Source organism: Pogoniulus pusillus, chromosome Z (genome assembly GCF_015220805.1).
Source record: "Pogoniulus pusillus isolate bPogPus1 chromosome Z, bPogPus1.pri, whole genome shotgun sequence".
NCBI classification, from domain to species: domain Eukaryota; kingdom Metazoa; phylum Chordata; class Aves; order Piciformes; family Lybiidae; genus Pogoniulus; species Pogoniulus pusillus.
This window is the reverse complement of record NC_087309.1, coordinates 87,978,358-88,001,053: the sequence shown is the minus strand read 5'-3', so window position 1 is coordinate 88,001,053 and position 22,696 is coordinate 87,978,358. Positions and strand designations below refer to the sequence as shown.

At 45.0% G+C, this 22,696-nt stretch overlaps 1 protein-coding gene across 4 annotated transcripts in view; it reads right to left on the bottom strand.

Annotated features, from left to right (window-relative positions):
* The window catches only part of LOC135173361 (PH and SEC7 domain-containing protein 3-like), a 115,328-nt gene that overhangs the window by 26,587 nt on the left and 66,045 nt on the right, over positions 1-22,696 (bottom strand). For all 4 annotated transcript variants that reach the window (XM_064140206.1, XM_064140202.1, XM_064140204.1 and 1 more), the window contains 3 exons: positions 19,150-19,193; positions 5,617-5,810; positions 1,134-1,204 (listed from right to left, as the gene is read on the bottom strand). In XM_064140206.1, the coding sequence (XP_063996276.1) occupies positions 1,134-1,204; positions 5,617-5,810; positions 19,150-19,193 (309 nt within the window). The remainder of the gene's footprint in view (positions 1-1,133; positions 1,205-5,616; positions 5,811-19,149; positions 19,194-22,696) is intronic.

The window sequence follows — 22,696 nt, the reverse complement described above, 5'->3', positions numbered from 1 at the left end:
TTGCATTGGCTTTGAGCATGCCACATCCAGCTTTAAGTCCAAATCTTCCACCCTGGCCACAGATGTTTTCATCTGTTTCAGGATTACAGCCCTCTCAAAAAGGTACTACACCCAGAGTATCCAGCTTGTATACTTCACGCTATATAAGTTCGATCCATACCACCCTCTTTTCTTCCCAGAGACAATCCAGACTGGCTCTGGTGGAACAACCAACTTCAGAAAGCCTCAGCAGGGGAGGAGGGAATAGCAGCATACATTTTAACTTGTTCTCCTGATAGTTGCAACACACAATGGAAATGTAAAAAGGCTTTCAGAGGAGCATATTTCCTACAACACAGGGCAGTCAAACATCACCTACTTAATGAGCATTTCACCTACACTGGGTGTCAAAAAGCCTTAAAAATCTACTTAGCTCCTACTGTTTATTTGATTTTGGCAGTTCTCGCTCATATGCTGCATTTCACGTTGCAGGAGTACAGTTGAAACTGTACTATAATCTATTAGAGCTTGTGCCTAAAGACATCGAGGATTTCAGCCGAGGAGGTTTTTTTTTCAGACTTCCTGTTCTGAAGTAGCAGTTTGTTGGAAACTGGGTGGGGGCGGGGGGAAAAGGTATCCTTTAATCCTTCATTTCTGCTGTGGAGCAGAAGCTGCAGATTTCTACCAAGGCCAAGCTGCCATTCCATTGTTCTGCAGCTTGCCTTGCAGGCATGGTATACTTGTACTATGAAAAGACAGGAAAGGAGGACAGCTTTACAGGAGGGGAAGTCACACATATAAAAAGCAATGTTAAAGCAGCCTAGAGGAATGTGTGCAAGAGAGAGAGATGATGCTGTCTTTGCTGATGAGGCTGGCTATTTTTTTCAGTCGTGAGTGGCAGCAACAGCATAAACTGAAATTGATGGGGTGCACATGTGAATGGGGACAATGGGACTGAACTTGTGAGTGTGAAAAGAGAGAGGCTGTCAATAAACGATTAACATCTGAATGTGTGCAAATAGGGTGGGGGAGATAGAGCAGCTACACCGTGTGTTGGAGAGAAAGGATCCTGGAGGTGGGCTGTGATAGTAGAGAGCATGCCTGCTGTTTTATCTCTCTTTAATTAGTTTCCGAAAGACAGTGATTTCCCCTACCTTCTGCAAGTACAGGACCGTTCCCTTCAGCACAGCATAAAAGGTTTTCCAACCTCGCTTTCCCCGGGGAGCTGCAAAGAAAAATGAAAATCCATTTAACTCAGATCCATTTTTACACTTTGTCTAGGCAACAGTAGAGCTACATTATTCCTGTATTAAAACTCCTTTGTACTCTCCTTTTCAAAGGACAATGCAACTTAGTACAGTGCCCGCACATACCTGCTGTGTGTGTGAGAGTAGTGGAACCTGATGACAGCCCTGGACTGGGTTAGAAGTGAACAGCAGCAATGCATAATACAGGCTAGAGAAACCCTGTCTTTGTGCTCTCGCAGGTAGGCATACACTGCCCCTGCACAGCTAGGTCTGTGCCCTGCACCGTGGCAGTTTTCAGATGGAAATATCCTTTCTCCATGACACAGAAGACTATCAGGCATTGCTTTAGGCTAAAAGGATGCCGCTCAGGAAAGCAGTGCATCTCAAAAGCATCCTTCCCCCTTGCCACTACTTAACACTCAAGTTGGCATTGAATGTCCAGGTGCCTTCTTGGTCCTTTGGTCCCTTCCTCTCTCCCTGCAGCCACAGAGGAAGCAAAAGGAGAGAAAGAAGAGGGGAGGCAAACAAAATCCTAAGAAAAAAAAAAACAAACAAACCTCCTCAAGAACCCCAAAGTCAGTTAAAACGTAACAGAGAAAACACATTCCTACAAACAAGCAGTAGGGGGTGGGAAAAAGGAAAATCAAAGGAAAAATAAAGTGTTTTTCAGAGTGAAGGCTCCAGTCTGAAATTCAGCGGCAATAATGAAATAGAAGGCACATACCTCATGGTCATAGTGCATCTAATCTCACTCTCCACAAAGCATGCACCACAGACCAACATCCATGTCCCTCTATATGCAAATTAGTAACTCAGAGATGTCTCAGAAAGCTATCTTGGTCTGACTTGAAGACAGAAACTGACAGTGAAGAAGTGATAAGACCTTTATTCCAGAGGTTAGCCAGTCTCATCTCGTGTCATATGCCTTATTTCTAATTAGTTCAGGTAGGTTTCCAGCTGCTGGTCTCTGTTACATCACTCTCCTCTAGACTACCTAAGTGTCTTAGTTCTTAGTGCTGAGAAAATATATGCAGCATATTAGCACACCACATCATTAACTATACTGCATGAGCCCAGTGATAACTGCAATAACAAGAGTATGTGCAGAGCCCTGCATCTGGGAAGGAATAATAAATTGCACCAGGACAGGTTAGGAGGTGATCTGCTGGAGAGCAGCCCTGTGAAGAAGGATCCAGGAGTTCTGGTGGATAAGAAGTTCTCCATGGGACAGTAATGTGCCCTTGTGGCCAAGAAGGCCAGTGAGATCCTGAGGTACATTAAGAAGACTGGACAGATGTGCAGAGTCCAATGGGATGGCGTTCAATAGCTCCAAGTGCAGGGTGCTGCACTTTGGCCACAACAACCCCATGCAGAGATACAGGCTGGGGTCGGAGTGGCTGGAGAGCAGCCAGACAGAGAGGGATCTGGGGGTGCTGATTGATACCCGCCTGAACATGAGCCAGCAGTGTGCCCAGGTGGCCAAGAGAGCCAGTGGCACCCTGGCCTGCATCAGGAATGGTGTGGTCAGCAGGAGCAGGGAGGTCATTCTGCCCCTGTACTCTGCACTGGTTAGACCTCACCTTGAGTACTGTGTTCAGTTCTGGGCCCCCCAGTTTAGGAGGGACACTGAGATGCTTGAGTGTGTCCAGAGAAGGGCGACGAGGCTGGTGAGAGGCCTTGAGCACAGCCCTATGAGGAGAGGCTGAGGGAGCTGGGATTGTTTAGCCTGGAGAAGAGGAGGCTCAGGGGAGACCTTATTGCTGTCTACAACTACCTGAGGGGTGGTTGTGGCCAGAAGGAGGTTGCTCTCTTCTCTCAGGTGGCCAGCGCCAGAACAAGAGGACACAGCCTCAGGCTGCACCAGGGGAGATTTAGGCTGGAGGTGAGGAGAAAGTTCTTCACTGAGAGAGTCATTGGACACTGGAATGGGCTGCCCGGGGAGGTGGTGGAGTCGCTGTCCCTGGGGCAGTTCAAGGCAAGGTTGGACATGGCACTTGGTGCCATGGTCTAGCCTTGAGCTCTGTGGTAAAGGGTTGGACCTGATGATCTGTGAAGTCTCTTCCAATCCTAATAATACTGTGATACTGTGACTCTGTCTAGCAGATGAAGGGAAGTTCTCCTCCCCCTCTACTCTCCCCTAGTGAGGCCCCACCTAGAATACTGCATCCAGTTCTTGGTTCCCTAGTCCAGAGGGACAGAGATCTACTTGAGAAAGTCCAGTTGCTGGGGGCTGAGCAGGATTGATCAGAATTAAGCAGAACTGAAAAGTCTGAAAAATAAGGAGAACCGGCAGGGCGAGGCTAAGGCCACTCTGATAAGAAGCACAGCTGCAGGGAAGTGGCCTTGGGGAGGCTAGAAGAGCTGAGAAAGTTAGCTGCTATCTGTAGCTGAGCTGTGCGAGGAGGCCTTGAAGGGGGGCAGGCTGGTCAGCCCTGGGAACAAGTGAAATGTTGTTGTTAGTGGAGCCTATCAAGATTACATACGTATGTACTGAATCCACTATCCAAGCATCACTCTTAGCTTCAATAAACAGATTGACCTTCTACGTATCATATAGGTGTCTTTCCAGTCTCCCGCACGGCCTTTGAGCAACCCAGCATCCAGTGGAGGGTTACAAGGATGACTAAGGGACTAGAGCACTGTCTGACGAGGAAAGGCTGGGAGACCTGAGGCTTTTTGGTCTGGAGAGCAGAGGTCTGAGAGAAGATTTCATCAATGTATATAAATACATGAAGGCTGGGTGTCAAGAAGGAAGGGACAGCCTCTGCTCACTTATGCCTTGAGGTAGAACAAGGGGTAATGGATGTAAACTACTGCACAGGAAGTGCCACCTCAATGTGAGGAAGAATTTCTTTGCTGTTAGAGTCATGGAGCACTGGAGCAGGCCTCCCAGAGAGGCTGCAGAATGTCCTTCTCTGGAGACTTTAAAGACCTATCTGGATGCACTCCTGTGTCACCTATGCTAGGTTAAAGTCCTGCTTGGGCAGGGGGGTTGGACACAAAAGATCTTCTGAGGTCCCTTCCAACTCCTAATATCCTGTGATCCTTTGAACTCAAGAAGAAATGAAATATGAAAAGGTCTAACTAACTTCTAAAAAAAATAATTTCTTGTATTTGCAACTGAAAAGTCAAAATGTCTTTTTTTTTTTCTCAAGAGATGCATGACAATGAGACACAGACCTCTATGCTATACAGTAACTTCTGAAAACATTACCTTAATTATATTACTCATAAAATTATTATCTCTAGAATGCCACCATCCAGTGTGCTGAATAATGAGCAATTCTGCTTATTAAAGAAATAATCTAATAAAGGTGACCAGATGCAATTAGTTATTGAGATTAAACAAACAGAAGTTTAATAAAGAGGAACCTATTCGGTGCATCCAGTTATCATAAAGAATGTGGTCAGCTTCATTCTGCTATCTCTGGATTTAGTTGTCTAGCTGTCAGCCTCCAGCCTGAAAACACTGACCTCCAATTTGGCCTCCTAAAATATACTGGCAACACATGCAAACACCATAGAGCTTAGCCCAGCTAGGGGAGAGCTGCAGTTACTCAAAACCCATCACAAAGCCAGACTGTGCCTTCAGGATTCAGCCTAACAGTCTGAAACATGAGTAGGTGATCAACAACAGTGATTAGAGAAAATACAGATTCTCTGGGTAGCCTCTGTTGTTTCTGAGATCAACAGAAAACAAACAAATGAAGACAGTTAAACAACAAAACACACACAGGTGAATCAAAGACCTTCAATAATTAGTGCACCACAAAGCAAGTGCACAAGAAATTGGGTAAGAAGGAAGAGGATAATTCAAGTATAAGAGACACAGCAGGATTAACAGCAGAAAGGGACAGAGAAGAACTGCATGACATAACTCTGACTGTTACCAAAACCCGTTGAACTTCATTGTGTACATGACCCAAGGCTGGAAAAGTCTGGAATGGTTACAGCATCTTCCACACAGAGATAAAGAATGGCCTTTCTTTAAAGAAAGGCCCAGAGGGGCAGGGAGATTTGAAACAATCTGGGTCATGTAAGGGAAAAGGAGAATTACCAAACTACTGTGGAACAGCTGCTGCAACTCACTTGAAATTGTTTTCTATAAACCATGAGATTCATTTTGATTTAGCACAAAAGATTTACACTGCTTTACTGTATCACATTACCTGTTATGGTCACATATTAGAGCTGCTGCAAACGGGACTGAGCAGTGTAAATCCTGGCCTGACTGAGAGCTTGATAATCCAATTGCTGTGTTGTTTGTTATTGCTGCTGTTTACACTAATAAAAGCGGCACTCCTTGCCTTGAGAAACACATGGACTCATTGTGAGTGACACTACACGGAGACAACAAGAAAATAAGGCATTAAGAGGGAAGTATACTCACTTTTCTTTCCATCCATATCTGCGTGGATTTTCCGAGCCAGAAATCCAGTTTTATACACAGCAGCATTGGGATCATGAGGGATGTCCAGGAATGGGTTATTTGAGTTGCCAATTCGACTGACAGCCTTCGTCTGGTTCCCATTATCCTTTTCGTCTGTACCATCTGAGTGAGACTTTTTTTTCTCTTCTTCATCTCTTAAAAAGCAATGAAAAACAAGCACCTTTAAAGGAGGAACTGGCCAGCAAAGTTTCAGTTCAGTAATTCTTGCACACTCCTTGTCAAAACATACCTCTTCCTTTATAGGGGGAACTATTTGGAGAGAAATCTAAACGTACACCAAAAATTAGCTGGGGTACAGCAAAGCGCCAGCTCACCTACCTCAGCACAGAACATGGGAGACAGACTTAAAAAAAGCCAAGGTTTCCCCATTGCACTCTCAAAGGGTGGGATTTCAAGAGTGTTACGTGCCCTCCAACTTGACCCGTTTTTAATTCAACTTACTTGAGTGCTAAAACAGGGAAAAGGTTGCTTGCTGGGCTCATCTGAAAAATCTCCAGTTGCTTCATGGGTTCACATGTACATTAAAAGAATTAGATTACTATAGATTATTGTGGCTTACCCCTTAACTTTGCATATGAAACACATGCTCTACCTCTTTTTTCTTTATTTTCCTCTGCAGACTACCACAAAAGTAGTAATTTGAAAAATAAAACCTATACTAGGTGAATTATGTTATCTGTATTTTAGGAACAAAATGCTACTCAAAATGTTACTTATTAGGGCAATGTACTCAACACAGCTTTTGGAGACAACAATGCAACCCGTTTCAGCAAGTCACAAGCATTGCCTGACTAATAAATGCCTTTTTCCTTGTCACAGCCAAAGTGAAAAAGGATCAGGCAACCTAAGTGAAAAAAGAGGCTGTCCATCATAAGAGTAGTACAATTGTTCCCAGAGAAAAATAGGCCACTGAATTGGGGCAGATGCTGTAGCTGGACAATCCAAACTTTCTCAGTTTGGATGACAGTGCAGTCTTGAGAAGGACACAGGGGGGTCAGTTGATGAAAAATCTCAACATGAACTGGCAATGTGCACTTGCAGCCCAGAATGCCAGCTGTGTCCTGGACTGCATCAGAAGTGTGACCAGCAGGACGATGGAGCTGATTCTCTCCCTCTGCTTTGCTCTCATGAGATCCCACCTGAAGTACTGTGCCCCAAGCATAAGAAGGGCATTGAACTGCTGGAGCAGGTCCCAGGCATAGCCATGAAGATCATCAGAGGCCTGAAGCACCTCCCCCAGCGGGACAGGATGCAAGGGTTGGGGCCATTCAGCCTGGAACACAGAAGGCTCTGGGGAGATTTTATTGTGGCCTTCCTGTACCTGAATGGGGCCCACAGGAAATCCAGGAAGGGACATTTTACAAAGACATAGGAAAGAGAATGGATTGAAGCTGGACAAAGGCAGGTTTAGACTGGAGATCAGAAAGCCTTTACAGTGAGGGTGATGAGACCCTGGAACAGGTTGCCCAGGTAGGTTATGGATGCCCTCTCCCTGAAGGTGTTCAAAGCCAGGTTAGCTGAGGCCTTGAGCAATCTGGACTAGTGGAAGGTGTCTCTGCCCATGGCAGGGAAGAGGCTGGAATTAGATGATCTTTAAGGTCCCTAACAACCCTAGCTGTTCTATGATTCTAATAGTGGGGGTGAACTTCAAGCTGCTACATCCCACTGTACCCAGATGACTGTCAGAGAGTAAGTTCAGGAGATCTTCCCGTCATGTGCATACTTTAAAGGTATGTATCAGAGGAGGATGAGCAAGGTGTACATCATTCCAAGAGCTCCTTTTGGAGCACACTGTGTGAACACGTAGGTTTATGGAATGGTCATTCAAAGAAATGTCCTCCAAGAGCCGCAGGCTACAGTGACAATCTCTGCTGAAATGCTCTTCTGATGAATAACTCAGGAGATACAAGGATAATAGGCTGGTTTGACAACAGTGAAACCAAATCCAGAGGCTACATTAATGAACTCAGCAGTGCCAAAGAGTGTTCCCAGGCATATTACTTTGATCACCTCTTATTATTTTGTACTTGGCATGGTCTCATCCCAGCTCACTCTCAAACAATTTCCAGACACCACTTAGGAATCTGCACAGTCCAGGACTATCCCAAAAAGCAGTATAGAGGCAGGCATCTCCTTTTGAAGGTTAAGACTTTTCAGTAATACTGATATGGATGCTAAACATTGACAGAGTCAAACAAAAGTGCCAGACATTTGATTCAGTTGTAGAGATATAGCCAAGGTGGTGCACCACACCTTCACGGTGCTGTCTTACAAGGCCTACTGATTAAGAGAGACAAAGCTTTTACCTGAAGACCTCATTCCTGCAAGGAAGAGCAGCCTACAGAGATGTGTTTTCCCACTCCAGAACAGAGAGATCTGCAAAAACTTCTTGTTGGTCAAATCAATTAGGATTTCTTTATGCATGCTTGGGCTGAGTCCTCTCTCAGCTGAAAAACCTTAGGTATTTCTGACAACTTTGATTGTCTCCACCCTTCCTGTATCCTCTGCACTTACCAGCTGCAGGCAAGTCTGAACCATTGTGGGGCACTTGTTCGTTAGATATGTGTCCACTTCAGGAATAAATTCAACAGATGCCTGTGGTACTAAACCCAGACTAGAATCTCCTACAGGGCACAAGCACTCAGGCCAATCTGTCGCATCGAAGTGCCTTGTGAATTCTGGGATCTCAGCCAGGGGCACCATGGATTTCTCCTTGTCAGCAAAGACCTACTGCTGTAAATGGCTCAGCACTTTTTCTGAATAAGCCATCCTCTTTGGAGCTCTGGGAGTGAATTACTTTATACTGATCAGCTGTCTTAAGGGAACGTAGCAGTGCCCTTATCCAAAGTGCCACAGGTGTTGTGACGAGCAATCGTCAGGATTCTGAACACCCCAGTGCTAAGGGAAGCACTGTCAAATTCAGCATCTCTGGGACAGCTAGCTATTAAAAGGGAATTCAACAGACACATGCAGATGGAGCAAAGACAAAATGGCATCTGCTGTCCCGACTGCTGACAGCACTGAACAAGCCTTTAATTGGTCCTTTAATCTGCCTTTGAAAACAAGACACCCTTGAAACTCAGATGCCTCAGGCACTTGTGAGACCTGAGTGTCCTGATGAGATCCAAGAGGTCAAGATACACAAGCCAGTCTCTAAAAGGCGATGAAGGGAATCTGAGAACCAGAGGAGCTCAGTACAGGGAATGAGAAATGGAAGAATAGCTGAGAAAACGGAACTAAAAGGAGCTTCCATTTCTCTTTGATCTTGAATATGAAACACCAGCAGAAATAAAACCAGGGCACCTCAGACTTCTTCAAATACTCCATGTTGCTTCAGTGATGATGCATAAGAAGAAAGCAGGATGATTTGGATGACCTTCAAAGTAGTGAAACAATTCAGGCTGCCCAGTGAGGTACTAGATGCCCCATCCCTTAAAACATTCAAGGTCAGGTTACATAGGTCTCCAAGCAACCTGGTCCAGTTAAAGATGTCCCTGCTCACTGTAGGGGGACTGAACTATGTAACTCTTAAGGGTTCCTTCCAACCCAAACCATTCTGTGGTGCTGTGACTCTGTAATTAGCCTTTGCTTACGTGTTCTCTAAAGCTGACTGATTAGATAGGTCCTGCATAGGCCTTATCAAGGTTGTAACAATTTAAGCTAACTCCCTCCCAGCCTTCAGGGTACAGCTGAAAGAAGGAAAACCTGCAGAAAAGTCGGTTCTGGATAAATAAATCTGAAATTTGAATCTTTGAAATCAGAGCCTGTGAAGGGTTCAACTACTTATCAGATAGTTCTCATAGATGATTCAAGTTCTGTAACATCCCCCCAGCATAAAGGCCTCCAGTGAAGTGGGTAAGTCAATGAGTGCTGTCCCTGTGAAGCTATGGTCAGTCATGGATCTGGTGTGACACAGGCAGAACTCAGGTCCTTGTCAGGGGCTGACTCAGTGCTTCTCCCTTCCGTTTTGTGCAAGAAACATGACAATTCTTTTGCCTTTGAAGAAAAAAAAATCCCACGTTGCTTCCAACAGAAGTTTCAATTGCAAAACATTATCATGAGCCTTAAAAGATCTTCTGTATTTGATGAGCAAAAGCAGATCATTCTTGGCTCTGGAAACACTTCATCTGGTGATCCCTCTCTGATGACTGAAAGGGTCCGATGGCTACGAGCTCTCTGTTGGTGGAAAGTGGGACCTACAAGCAAGCAACTGTTCTGTGGGGAAGACTATCACCTATAGAGTTTCTCCAAGGCTCTGCTTATGGCATGTGACATTTGCAAGCTTTCACAAAACAAGGGGCTTCAGTTCCACCTTTCTTAGCTTGTCTCTATTGCAAAGGGCACCGTTTGCCCATAACAGCCAGCACACCAAGGCCAGGATCTGATTGCTTTATGACTTAACACACAGCATGCAAACAGCAATGCTTTCCTTCTCAAATGCGTGATCACTGATGACTAGAAAGAGTTTGCCTTTCATTCTTAAACACACAAATTTGAAAAACATGCATTTAGGCAAAGAAATAGATTTTTTCCTCTCTCCAAAAAGGCCCTATTCAGGAAAATCCATTTTTTGCCTCCTGGGAGAAAACCACCATCTGGTTCTCTCAGTAACAAAATCATTTCTGTACACTGTGGTCTGATTGGAAGCTCTGCTTTGGAGAACTTTGAAGTCACTAAGCTGTAAAGACAAGGTCAGACCTTTCATTTTCATAAGTCTGCTTCATCTCTGCACTTGTTCAAACGCAAAACATGCATGACATAAGAAAAGGCTAGGTTTATCCATTTAAAGATGGGCATTTAAACAAAAAAATCAGATCTGTACTATCTAATTATATGAATCTGTGGAACTGATAGCATCTGTATTATGAAACTAACTTAAGCAACCAGTGGAGAGAAGATTGGGCATCTTTCCCAAAGACAGAACAGAACAAAGAGGAGCCAGGCAACTACCACTTGACCCCTCTCTAAAACCAGTCATAAAGCTGCAAACAGGAAACATCCTAGAACTCGAGAGACAGAGTTAATTACAACAGGAAGAGATTTCTTGATTTGGCCTTGAAAAAGGTGAGCTACAGCATTATCTTTATAACCACCCTGGTCTCAGTGTCGTAGTTGCCCACAGGAAACAGAGAGGATTTGGCAGCAGCTCTTTCCCACCATCACTGTCGCACTGGCTGGAAGGAGGTGATTCTTACATGCAGTGCAGAAAAAGAACAAAAAGTGTACCATGCCCATGTTTAAGCTTCTCTGGAAAGAAAACTGCACCGTCAGCTAAGGAAAAAAAAAATCCAAACCAAAACCCAGGAGTGATTCTCCTGAAGACTACACTGTCTTGCAGAAAGGAAGCTTTCAGGATACAACGGGCTCTAATGCAGCCATTTGGCTGTTGTGATTTTGTAAGCAGAGCTTTGGGATTTCATATGTTCATTCTAGGTTATCAGTCTGCCTATTTTAAGATGATGATTTTTATTCCTGTCACCTTCAGCAGGAAGTGGACATAATATTGCAAACAATAGAAAGCAATAATGTTCCCCACCACATTTCCCTATAGACATCACGCAAACAAAACATATTTAGCTCTGGAGCCTTTGAAATCAGGTAGCTTTTTCTTCTTCAGCTTGAAGATGATGATTAGTGCAACATCCAAAGGAAAAAAAATCTGAGATATAACATTACAGACATTGGAACTACAGGGCTATTAAGAGGTCGGGTAATCCATCTCTACCTTTAAGGCTGGATCCACTCTTCCTAACATATTCTGGACAAAATAACCAGTTCACAACAGCCTTCAGTGAAACCACTCATCCAGGCACACCTATGCCCTGCATTAAAAGGTTTATTGAGAGAAAGCTTTTTTTCGAATATTGAACCCCAACTGCACTTGCTTCGAACTTAAGCCCATCCACAGTGAGTGTGAAGAATAATCCACACTCTTCTCCTCTGTGACAGCCTTTGTGTACTGAAAAAGAGTCAGGTCCCTCTCCCCAGTGATCCCTTTTCCAACTAAAAAACTAAACTCCTTTTATCTCACTGCTCATGTTCACAGGACCTTGAATTAATTTCACCTTATGGGTTGAAGAATCAGAGTTTACCACTCAAATATGAGAAAGAACCATCATGGAAATAGCAAGATCCTCAGGGATATTTAAGCAACATGAAAAATGACAACACAATTATTGGAGCTGAAGGCACTCGAGGTAGTTCCAGTGACCTCACCACACTGAAAACATTGGACCACCTGAATGAAGCAGTACATGGCTTCACTGCAGTCAAGAGGAACTTCTGCCAATGGCTTCAGTGAGAGCCAATCACTGTCTAGTACTTGGTTTGCCGTTCAAAGAAATGAACCACAGTAAAACAGACAGGAGAAATAGAATCATTGAATCAGTCAGGGTTGGAAGAGACCACAAGGATCATCTAGTTCCAAATCCCCTGCCATGGGCAGGGACACCCTACCCTAGATCAGGCTGGCCAGAGCCTCATCCAGCCTGGCCTTAAACACCTCCAGGGATGGGGGCTCCACCACCTCCCATAGCAGAGCTGCTCCAGCCCTTTGATCATCCTCATAGCCCTTCTCTGGATATGTCCACATCCCTCTTGTAATGGGGGCTCCAGAACTGGATGCAGTACTCCAGGTGGAGTCTCACCAGAGCAGAGTAGAGGGGGAGAATCACTTCCCTCCACCTGCTGGCCACTCTTCTCCTGATGCAGCCCAGGATCTGGCTGGCTTTCTGGGCTCCAAGTGCACACTGCTGGCTCATGTTGAGCTTCTCATCCACCAGCACCTCTAAGCCCCTCTCCTCAGGGCTGCTCTCCAGCCAGTTACCGCCCAGCCATTATTTGTGCTTGAGATTGACTCAAACCAGCTGCAGGACCTTGTACTTGGTCTTGTTGAACCTCATCTAGAACTGCAAGCAGTAGAGTGGAAATACAAACTGGAACAAAAGACAGAATAATTGTATTCCAATGATTAATTTTCCCATACTGCTTCCCATACAGGACACTGTAGGGGAGTAGCACACAGGAGAGGGATTTGGGGGTCCTGGTGGACAGAAGGATGCCCACAAGCCAGAAATGCGCCCTTGTGGCCAAGAAGGCCAGTGGTATCCTAGGGTGCATTAGAAGGGGTGTGGGGAATAGGTCGAGAGAGGTTCTCCTCCGCCTCTACTCTGCCCTGGTGAATATCCGGGAATATTGTGTCCAGTTCCAGGCCCTTCGGTTCAAGAAGGACTTCAGGGAACTGTTTGAAAGAGTCCAGTACAGAGCCACAAAGATGACTTGAAGGGAGTGGGACAACTCTCTTACGAGGAGAGGCTGAGGGAGATGAGCCTCTTTAACTTGGAGGAGACTGAGGGGTGACCTCATTCATGCTTAAAAACACATGAAGGGTGGATGTCAGGAGCATGGAACCAGGCTCTTCTCAGTGATGTCCAATGGATAAGGGGCAATGGATGCAAGCTGGAGCATAGGAGGTTCTGTATTAACATAAGCAAAAGCTTCTTCATTGTGAGGGTGACAGAACACTGGACTGGGCTGTCCACAGAGGTTGTGGAATCTCCCTCCATGAAGACATTCTAAACCTTCCTGGATGCATTCCTGTGTGACCTGCTCTAGGTGATCCTGCTCTGGCAGAGGGGTTGGACTAGATGATCTTTCAAGGTCCCTTCCAACCCCTAATTTTCTGTGATTCTACGGAAAGGAACCTAAAATGTGGGGGTTGAAGTACAGTGTGCATTCAGAGTGCCACATTTACCAGTTCAGGGTAAACTCCAGGTGAGAGCCATTTATTTTACAGATCATAGTAATGTTTTATACTTTTAACCTTCTGGAGAACTTCAACTTGGACCTATTGCAGAAAAAGAGCTGTAATGCAATCCTCCCTTCCAGAGCTATAGATGTGCTTGCCCTTTCATAAAGGATAAATGACTACTGAAAGTTTCTGGAGCCTATCTTCTGATCCACCTCTGGAGCCCCTGGGACTAAAGGGATGTGGACATGCTGGAGCATGTCCAGAGAAGGGCCACGAGGGTGATCAGAGGGCTGGAGCAGCTCTGCTATGAGGACAGACTGAAAGAGTTGGGGCTGTTCAGTCTGGAGAAGAGGAGGCTCTGACGCGACCTTCTTGTGACCTTCCAGTATCTGAAGAGGGCCTACAAAAAAGCTGGAGAGGGACTTTTTAGGCTCTCAAGGAGTGACAGGACTAGGGGAATTGGAGCAAAGCTGGAGGTGGGGAGATTCAGACTAGATGTGAGGAGGAAGTTGTTGAGTGTGAGAGTGGTGAGAGCCTGGAATGGGTTGCCCAGGGAGGTGGTTGAGGCCCCATCCCTGGAGATGTTTAAGGCCAGGCTGGATGAGGCTCTGGCCAGCCTGATCTAGGGTAGAGTGTCCCTGCCCGTGGCAGGGGAGTTGGAACTAGATGATCTTTGTGGTCCCTTCCAACCCTTACTAATTCTATGATTAAGGTGCTGCTTCTCTTGACAAGAAAACAGGCAAGTCAAAGGTAGAATTTCTTTCTGTGGGCTTCAGATCAGACTGCAGTTCCACTGGAAATGGACAGCAAACTACTTAGGTTGATGACACACCTAGCTCACAGCTAGTACAGCAAGAATCGTGTTGCTGTCTTACACCATCTTATGCATCACTGTTACTCCTCTGCCAAGACATCTCCCCTGCCTATGGACTTACTGTCAGTCATTAAATCACCAAATAATGCACTGTCAGAGCAGCTCTTAAGCTGCTGCTTAGCTCATGAGAAAAAAAAAATCTTTGCTCCTCACAGGGATTCTGACTGGAGGAAAAGCATTGTTCCAGTGTGCTAGCACTGCAAGGGAGCTCATGCTGGGGTTTGCAGCCCTACTTTCTCCTATGCCTCTTCTTCCCCTGACAACTGCATCAGGGAAGCAAAACCGTACTGTCTGGAAAGGAGAGAGGATCTTTCTCAGTCCCATCATAGCAAAAAATACTGTGTCCCCTTCCTATCCACCTTTCTCTGCAGATCATGACAGTACAGCAGTAAGAGTGATGTGCCTCCTCCCTCTAGCTCAGGCCGTCCTGGGACTCCTTGGGATGACTACACCAAGCATGCATCTCTGTAAAAGTGAAGAGAGACATCTTCACACTCCCTCTTCCAGCCAATATTCTCAGTCCTAAAGGTAAAGGGAGTCAAGAAAGACAGGTGTACTAGTAGATCTAGTACTGATAAACAAAGAGGGACTAGTGGAGGACATTGAGACTGGGGGCACCTTCAGCTGTAGTGATCATGAGGAGAGTTTAGGATCATGGATAGTAGGATTGCAGCCATGGACTTCACTAGGGCTAACTTTGACTTCATAGCATTGGATATCCACAAGTCTGTCTTGATGGACTGCAGTGCAAGTGCTGTGGGAATTAGCAGAAGTCATTACTGGGCTGCTGTCCGACCATCTTCAAAAGATCTTAGAGAACAGGTGAGATGTCTGATGACTGGAAGAAAGTCATTGTCACTCCAGTCTTCAAAAAGGTCAAGAAACTTTCCTCCTGACCCAGGAATCTACAGGGCAGTCAGTCTCACCCCCATCTCTAGAAAGATGATGGAACAGCTTGTTCTGGGCACCATCTCAAAGCATGTGGAGGAAAACGTTATCAGAAGCTGTCAACATTCTACAAGGGCATAACTGGATTAATAGATGAGGGGAGGGCAGTGGACATTGTCTACTTTAGCTTCAGCAAGGCTTTTGACATTGTCTCCCATGGGCATCCAGCATGACTTCAACAGGTGGCAGACTTGGGCAGAAAGCAAATTAAGTACAGACAAGTGCAGGGTCCTGCACTGAGGGTGGAATCAGCTCATGTATCAGTACAAACTGAGTGCTGACCTGCTGGAAAGCAGCTCTGTGAAAAAGACCTGGCAATCCTGGTGGACAGCAGGATGATTACGAGCCAGCAATGTGACCCTGTGGCCAAGAAGGCCAATGGCATACTGTGGTGCATTAAGCAAAGTGTGGCAAGCAGGCTGAGGGAGGCTCTCTTCTCCCTCTGCTCTGCCCTGGTGAGGCCTCATCTGCAGTATCGTGTCCAGCTCTGGGCTCTCCAGTTGAATAAGAACAGAAAACTGCTTGAGAGGGTACAGCAAAGGGCTACAGAGATCTTTAGGGGACTAGCACATCTCTTATGATGAAAAGGCTGATTGGATTTCTTTAGCTTGGAGGAAAGAAGACTAGGGGGTGGATCTTATCAATGCTTATAAATACTTACAGTGTGGGTGTCAGGAGAATGGGAGTAGTCTGTTTTCAGTGGTGCTCAGCAACAGGACAAAAAGTAATGGGCACAAGTTTAAACACAGGAAGTTCCATCTAAATGTGAGAAGGAACTTCTTCATGTTGAGGGTGGTGGAGCACTGGAATGGATTGCCTTGGGAGGTGGTGGAGTCTTCACCTCTGGAGTCATTCAGAACCACCTGGACATAGCCTGTGCAACCTGCTGTAGCTGAACTTGCTCTGGTAGGGGTCACTGCACCGGCTGATCTCCAGAGGTCCCTTCCAACTCCTATCATTCTACAGCCAGAACGATCTTTCTCAGCAGAGAAGGTAACTGTCACAACACTCCCAACTACTTGTCTGAGTTTCTGACTGGAATAATCAGCTGTCTCCTTTGAGCATTCCGCTGGAAGAAGCTGACTTTACACCCACATCCAAAATCGTGGTCAGTAGAGTGAGGGAGGTGATTCTGCCATTACACTTCGCTCTGATAAGACCTCACCTGGACTACTATGTCCAGCTCTGGAGTCCTCAGACGAAGAAGGACATTAACCTGTCAGAGCAGGTCCAGAGGGGAGTTACAATAATGTTAAGAAGGCTTGAACACCTTCCCTACAATGATGGGCTGAGAGAGTAGGGTTTGTTCAGCCTGGAGAAGAGAAGGCTCCAGGGAGAGCCTTTCAGTAAATGAAGCCTATAAGAAAGATGGGGACAATCGTTTTACCAAGACATGTTGTGACAGGACAGAGGGTAATGGTTTTAAACTAACAGAGGACAGATTTAGATTAGATAGAGCAAAGAAATTTTTTCCAGGAAGGTGGTGAAACATTGAAACTTACCTATAGAAGTGGCAGAAGCCCCATTCCTGAAAACATTAAAGGTCAGGTCAGAAAGGCTCTGAGCAGCCTAAGCTAGTTAAAGATGTCCTGCTCACTGCAGGATGGGGGATTGTACCCTATGACCTTTAAAGCTCCTTCCAACCTAAAGCATTCTATTATTCTACGACCCTAAAACATTATTTAAAGGGGATTTCCCCTTTCTCCATCTTTCAGACTGTTTGCAGTTTTCCCCCAAAGCAATTAATTAGCAAGGGGCATGGAATGGACTATAAACGCCAAAGCAGTTACTACCTAGCTGTCTTATAAATCACACTGATTGAAGCTCATGGGAGCAGAGCCAAGAGTAAGCCTGTTCTCACTCACCTGGAGTCTGCCCAAGTGTATTAGACACAATATGGACTCGTGGCAAGAGCTGGAGAAAACCTCTTAATATCAAGCAAGTCACACAATGGATTCTACTGGATATAAAGTGTTGTCTTGCAAACAGCTCTGGCATTGTGACACATTAGATTCACACAATGTATTCCAGGTCTGAGACACCACACTTTTAACAACGATCCTCACAAATGGCACTTCTTGGTTGATTCCCTGTAGTGGCAACACCTTCCTTCACTACTCTAACATTACCTAACATGCTTCTGAACAGTGACTGCAACCCTAGCTGGGACTAGCAGCCTTTGTAAGAAATGTTGCACCATCCTAATGGGAAATTTATTTGCAGATGATGAAATTAAACCAGGGAAGATTAGAAGCCAATGAGCCTGCAAGATCTATGGCAGTTGTTAGGACTTCAAGCACAAAAGGTGCAGAAGCATGCATCTCAGACATGTGTTGGCCACAAGATGAGGTTTCAGATATGCAAATGAATGCAGGTAAACACCTTGTACAGCCAAAATAGATAAAAGACATGATTTCTTTATTTTATGCCAAAATCCACTGTTCAGCAGGTAGCCCACTCTTTGCTGGCATACCTCGACCACATGAAACCTAAGCACAGAGAAATGCCACAGTATCACAGGATGTTAGAGGTCAGAAAGGACTTCCACAGAGCATGGAGTCCAACCCCCATCCCAGAGCAGGACCATACATGTAACGCAGGTCACACAGGAACACATCCAAATGTGTCTTGAAAGTCCCCAGAGAAGGAGACTCCACAACCTCTCTTGGCAGCCTGTTCCAGAGCTCTGTGACCCTAATAGCAAAGATGTTCTTCCTCACGCTGAGGTGGAACTTCCTGTGCTGTAGTTTGCATCCATTGCCCCTTGTCTTACCTCAGGGTACAAGTGAGAAGAGGCTGTCCCTTCCTTCTTGACACCCAGCCTTCAAGTATTTCTATACATTGATTAGATACCCTTTCAGTTTTCTCTTCTCCAGACTAAGGTCTGCCAGTCTTTCCTCATCAGACAGTGCTCCAGACCCTTAATTACCCTTGTAGTCCTCCATTGGACTCCATGTAGTATATCCCTCTTGAACTGGGGAGCCCAGAACTGGATGCAATACTCCAGGTGGGGCCTCACTAGGGCAGAGCAGATGAGGAGGAGAACCATCTGCTGAACACAGTCTTATTAATGCCCCCCAGGATACCACTGGCCTTCTTGGCTACAAGGGCACATTGCTGTCCCATGGATAACTTGTTGCCCACCAGGACTCCCAGGTTCCTTCTCCACAGGGCTGCTCTCCAGCAGATCACCTCCTAATCTGTTCTGGAGCAGTTTATTATTGCTTCCTAGGTGCCAGACTCTGCACTTATCCCTGTTGAACCTCATTAGGTTTCTCTTTGTCTTGCTCTGCAGCCTGTCCAAGTCTCGCTGAACATCAATGTCGAAGAATGTCAACTGAACACAACCAGAAACCAAACCTCTTTCGTGTCTGCAGCACTTCTGTAGTTGACAGGTTGAAAGCAGCTAAGGATGGGGGGGATATCAGACTTTGTCCAGTTTATCATATTTCATATTAGGTTGTTGTCAAGTTATCCATCCACAGTCAATCAAGAGACAAACCAAGACAATAAACCAAGAACAAGAAACTGAATCCAAGACGCACGTTGTTATTCAGTGCTTCTGACACAATGTACCAAAGACAAAGGGAGAAGTCTGCTTCTGTTTTATTTATGCAGTCACAGAACAACAGAGGATTTAATTTCTCCCTTTTCAGGCTGAAGTTTCCTACTAAATGAAATGTCCTCTTTCCTTACAAATGCAATTGGCTCCTATCATTAACAATTCCTCTTGCTGGAGAAACTGACGAGACAGTATTGCAGGTCATTCATTAACAGAAAAGCAAACTCATTATGTACACTGGCTATCTACAGGCTCTTTAGCCCACTCAGATGGTGACAGAAGACATATCACTACACAGGTACTGTTTTTAAATTCCTAATTTTTACACAGTATACTTACACTGCCCATTCCAGCTTCTCGTTCTTGATTGAATTGTAGAGGGCCTGCAAAGGGAGAGAAATTAGATGAGATTATTGTTTGAACCCTGATACATATGCATTAAAAAGCTGAGGAAAATTGTGTAGCTAATATCAGCTAGTGAGCTGGTACCATGTCTGCTCAGGGTAACAAAAGAGTCTTGAGCAGAAACCTCAACTAAGGAAAAAATATCAGAATGTAGGGTTTGTGATCACAGCTATTTTCTTAAGCAGGTTTTTGGGTTTTGTGGTTTCTTTCTTCTTTTCCCCCAAACTGTTGAGTTTGCAAAAGCCACAAGACTATACAGCCTTAAAATTCAAGGACCAATTTTATTTCTGACAGTCTGTGAGGGTTTTTTTTTTTGTCACTGACTTCAGTGGGGTCAAAGTTTTACCACATGGGCTACAGACTTTGATAGAATAGCTATCCAAAGTCCCTGAGTCTCACAGACACCTGAATACTTTCCCAGCCAACACACTCAAACACAAACATATTCCATTTCTAACCACAAAAAGAGAAAATTAACAATTGGAATAGTTCTCATGCTTGAATAGCAATGTCTTGAACTGATGCCTGTTAACCCTTTAAATTCATAGAAAAGATACTATTAAGTTTGACATCAAAGGTCACAATTCTGTTGCTGATACCACCCTGCAAAGAAAAGGGTCAAGAAGCAGACTTAGCCTAGGTGAACAGGCTAAGATAGTTGGGATGGATTTCTTTTAAGAAGGGATAGGTACATCTCTTGGTTAAGTGTGTCTGATTTCCAATATACTGCTGATGCATACAATGGATAAACGTCTACTATTACTACAAGCTAATGAACTTTTCAAATAGGCCACTTGACTCAAGTGAAGTATTATGGTATGGAACGTCCCTTATTCTCACACTTACAATCCACATTCGTAATTTACCTTATACACATAGCTAGATTTACTCCCTTTGGCACATTACTCCTACACAGACTCAAAATATGTTAACGTGTAGAAGAACTGTTGATGCACATGATTACCAAAATGTAGCGCATCAAGTATGAACAAGCCTGAAAATCACATAGTATAATAGCTATGACATGCTCGACAGAAACATTAGCATTTATACAGCCTTCACTTTGACCAGAACCAAAAATAACTATATCCCACTGCTCATCCTGTGATCCACTACCTATTTGAAGATCCTTAATACTCAGCTCTGTGAAAATCTAGCTCAACTGAGGAGGTGGTGGAGTCGCCGTCCCTCGAGCTGTTCAAGGCAAGATTGGACGTGGCACTTGGTGCCATGGTCTAGCCTTGAGCTCTGTGGTGACAGGTTGGACTTGATGATCTATGAGGTCTCTTCCAACCTTGATGATACTGTGATACTGTGATACACAGGCAGGTCAAACACAATGGTTTATTCGTCTCATGCTGATGCTACGTGTGACCAGAGAAGGGCAACAAGGCTGGTGAAAGGCCTGGAGCACAAACCCTATGAGGAGAGGCTGAGGGAGCTGGGATTGTTTAACCTGGAGAAGAGGAGGTTCAGGGGTGACCTCATTGCTGTCTACAACTACCTGAAGAGAGGTTGTAGGCAGGTGTGGTGGCCTCTTCTCCCAGGCAACCACCAACAGAACAAGGGGACACAGTCTCAAGTTGTGCTGGGAGAAGTATAGGTTGGATGTTAGGAGGAAGATGTTCCCAGAGAGAGTGATTTGCCATTGGAATGGGCTGCCCAGGGAGGTGGTGAAGGCACTGTCCCGGGAGGTGTTCAAGAAAAGCCTGGATGAGGCACTTAGTGCCATGGTCTACTTGACTGGATAGGGCTGGGGGATAGGTTGGAGTGGATGATCTTGGAGGTCTCTTCCAACCTGGTTGATTCTATGATTCCATGATTCTATATGCAGCAAGTTCTAGTTATGCTGTACTATTAAAGTAGGTTTCTCAGTGCAATGGAATAGATATGACTACCACAAGGAATCATCCCACATTCTACTAATATTGAACCAGCAGAGAGAGGTCTCCATCACTAACAGGGCTTTGCTGTGCTACTCACAACTATATAATAAAGTATTTCAGCTGTGGAAACTATCTATTTCTATATATTCTATCTTCTCCAAACTAGATAAGGAGTTCTGATCCAAAGGCAAACAACAGAAAGTGAAGGAAAGGGCACTGCTGGCAGTTTGTAGGCACTTTGCTTAAACTTCAGGTAAGAGATACCAAGAGATTTTATGATTATCCTGCAGCAAGAAAGCAAAAGAAAGGGCTAATATGGCTAACATTTCTCCTACCACACAGGCATCAGTTTAGCAGAATTCGGCAACACCATTTTCCTGCACAAGCTGATGACTGATACTGATTCCCTGGGATCACCCAATATTTCCTATTAGAAATCTCTGTGTTTCTAATGATGTGGCTAACACCTCTCTCTTGATCTGTTTTTCTCTTCCTACTACGACTACAATATTGTCTTACATTCTGAGCCACAAAACTACTTGCAAATACAAGGCAAACAGGCTGCTTTTTTGTTGTTTTTTTTTTTTTGCAGGTGCTTCTCCATTTTATTCAGAAGCAACACTTTTTATACCACCTGGTTGGATGAGCTTTTAAAATGCTGTAAAATCCTGGCCTGGGGTATCAGAAATGCCTTTTGCTCATGTGTGGCCCAAATGCCTACAAGGCTGGGTCATGATCTCTGAATATTAACACCTGCCCTGTACAGTACTGCTTTTTAAGGTTTTTTGCTGCAAGAAGCCTCTAGGGATCACTACAGCCAATAAGCAGGACACACAAAAGCAGCACTCCAGATTGGTGTGGGAACAACAAATGCCCCAGGCTTTCGCATTGTGGAGAAGTGACATGTGTTTGTCCTGATCTTCACTAATGAACCAGGCTCCATCTTCCCTCTTCAGGGAGCAGTAGACACAAACCCAGTCATTCGGCATGTATCTGACAAAGGACAGAGTGTAGCCCCACAGAGCACCAAACACAGCCTCTCAGGAAGCCTCTGCTATTTACAGAAACTAAAGAAAATCCCAAGAAGCACCTGCAGTCCAGGCAGCTGTGCACAGGGCATGTTTGATGTGTCTGCCGAGCATGTGCAGCAAGACCCCAACAAACAGACCTCTCAAGGGATGGAGATATACGTGTTCTCATGCCTGCCCCCAATCCATCTCTCTGGCAGAAACTGCTGCCAGGATGTCCGCTTATCACTTGCCTCACTGGCCTTTTAGAGATGCTTCTCCCTCCTTCTCCAAAGAAATTTACACTTTAAATTTTCCTGATGTCCGATGAGTGTCTGCCTGATCTGGAGAGGAGACATTTCATTCTCTCATGCTTTCAAACCAGCAGCAAACATGCACATCCCAGCACTCGCTCTACCATTTCTTTCATGGCTGTTTCCCACGGCTCCAGCTCAGACAGGAGCTCCTTTCAATAGACGCTTCTCCACAGTATGATGAAACTAAACAAACTTGGAGACAAGCACTTAAATGAGTCACTAATTGCATAAAACTGACCAGAGATTATAGCCCGGACATGACTTTCACCTT